General features: G+C 36.4%; 1 protein-coding gene across 2 annotated transcripts in view; it reads right to left on the bottom strand.

The window, feature by feature from the left end:
* The window catches only part of prex2 (phosphatidylinositol-3,4,5-trisphosphate-dependent Rac exchange factor 2), a 247,564-nt gene that overhangs the window by 183,089 nt on the left and 61,975 nt on the right, over positions 1-2,500 (bottom strand). For both annotated transcript variants that reach the window (XM_061921850.1, XM_061921851.1), the window contains one exon: positions 1,208-1,369. In XM_061921850.1, coding sequence (XP_061777834.1) covers positions 1,208-1,369 — 162 coding nt within the window. The remainder of the gene's footprint in view (positions 1-1,207; positions 1,370-2,500) is intronic.

Below are 2,500 nucleotides of genomic sequence, written 5' to 3'. Positions count from 1 at the left end.
TGCAATCAGTTGATAAAACAGTTTCTTTTACAATTATAAAAGCTTTTTTTACAAAAATCTACTACTCTGCTAGCATGTCAGCAGACTGGGGTAGATCCTGCTGAAATCCTATGTATTGAATGAATACAGAATCGTTTTGAATCGGAAAAATATCGTTTTTGAATAGAGAATCGAATCGAATTTTTAAAAAAAATCGATATATTATCAAATTGTGACCCCAAGAATCGATATTGAATCGAATCATGGGACACCCAAAGATTCGCAGCCTTAATAAATATGTAACATTTTTCGTTTAACTTTTTCTTGACAAAATATGTAGTGTATAATCATAAATGCATGTCAATATTTAGACATACAAATGGGTACAATTAGATTTTTTTTGGTTTGGTATTTCCGCCAATTAAAAACCCAAATTAAAATTGTGCCACAGAAGACCATGTGTACTACCCTCTTTTTTGTAATTGTTTTGTATTATGTTATTTATTGATATAAACATATATATATATATATATATATATATATATATTTTTTTTTTTTTTTTTTTAATTTATTCACATTTTCATTAGTCATTTCATGTATTCATTATGATGTTTTTTACAGTTCTGGATTTTGATGAGATTTTTATTATCTTTTTTTTTTTTTTTTTGCATCCTGAACAAAACTTCTTGCAGCATTTACTTAACAAAATTTAAAAGAAAAGAGTCAACCTAATAAAAGCCCCAGTTTAGGACAGGTTGCTTTGAATTCTGCCTGTGCTTTTATAAATGTACCTTCTACTGATTTTAGTCTGAAACAAGCACTTATGTATAGGGCTTACCTTTTAGCAGATAATATACTGTAGATCATATTTATATGAACAAGTCAATGACAGCGTGAGCCTCCACCATTGGTCCACTGACCTTATTAGAGGAAGAAAGCTGATCTTGAGGCACAAGAAGAAGAGCAGCGTCCACCTGATGCTGATTGGATCAGGTCGCCGTAAAAAGCACGACGGATTCAAACCGCAGTCTCACCCAGACGGAGAGCATTTTTACATTGTGAATAGGAGTCATTGTTCCCGACAGAAAACAAGAACGCCTCGAAGGCTGCACCATCACCACTTGTTGCTCATTCGGTGGCAAAAGGCTAAGTGGATTTAAATAAGTCATGGTGTTCAGCTTTGGCGGGGATCAACTGCAAATTTAAAAAAGAAGAAGTAAAATCTCACCTCCCAGCCCTCGATGTGGGACTGCCATTCTTCCAAGACCTCCAACTTTTCCATTTGTCTTTTCGCTTCATTGATGCTGGAGCACACGGCCTTCATCACCTGCAGGGACTCCTGCATCAGGGCGTGGTCGTTGTGCTTCTTAGGGGTCCTCTTCAGCAGCTCCTGGACACACACAAATATTAGACACAAAAATGATTGCATGAGAACACATAAAACAAGGCTGAGTTTGCTCTACTTTCAGTATCATCAAAAACAACAAATAGGACCTTGTTTTAGCGTGAAAACTACCTGTTTGTGTTGTAGAAGTAAGAACTAATAATTTGGTGTAGATCCAGATAATTTTGCTTAATTTGCAAAAAGGTGCATTGCTGCAAGTGCTTCTGAGCATGTTTAGTTGTGTAAAACGTTGCATAAATGACATGTGTAGTGGTTAATTATAATATCCAGTAGAAGTAGTAGCTGCCTTGTGCACTGTCATTTTTGTGTTCACGCCGGGATTGTAGCTAGTGTCCGGCTTGGTTTTAATTCAAGATCACCGGAATGCATGAAAAATTTGCCTACCTAACAGAAAACTTTGATGTTAAGTAGGGGGCCCACAAAACATGATACTGAAGAATGCAAGGGGCCACTTTCAGATATTTTGCGTAAATACAGACTAATATATTCTATGTTATCTGATCGAAACATTGAACGCCCCTCGTGTACATATACACAAATTATGACAATAAGACATTTAATATGGCTTTTTCCGTAATTTCCAGACTATAACTTGCTACTTTTTTCCCCACACTTTGAACAATGCTGCGGATAATTTATGGAACTTTTTGGATTGATAGCTTCACATGCTGCCTATAAATGTAGCCTAGAAAAATCAGACCAATGAAATTGCCAAATGGGCCCCGGTGAACCATGGAAATTGTTCACATTAGTAACAATGTGAACAATTTCACCCTGCAGATTTGGTCACATTTTCAGTAGACCCATAATGAATTCATAAAAGAACCAAACTTCATGAAAGTTTTTTGTGACCAACAAGCATGTGCTCCAATCACTTTGTCACAAAAAAATAAGAGTTGTAGAAACTGTACAATCAGATTAAACTTTATGGACTCACCCTCAACTTGGAAAATATTGCGCCGAAATGTACAAAATGCAGCCCCAAAGCAGAAGATGATCAACCCGGCCTTAGAAAAAAGGAAATACTCGCAGCACTGTATGGAAATCCACCACCAATAATGGGCGACTTCAGTGGTTTCAGTTCATAGGACGAGGAGAAGGACAAAAGCATGCTAA

This window comes from Nerophis ophidion, linkage group LG15 (genome assembly GCF_033978795.1).
Source record: "Nerophis ophidion isolate RoL-2023_Sa linkage group LG15, RoL_Noph_v1.0, whole genome shotgun sequence".
Classification (NCBI taxonomy): domain Eukaryota; kingdom Metazoa; phylum Chordata; class Actinopteri; order Syngnathiformes; family Syngnathidae; genus Nerophis; species Nerophis ophidion.
This window is presented reverse-complemented; position numbering and strand designations above follow the sequence as displayed.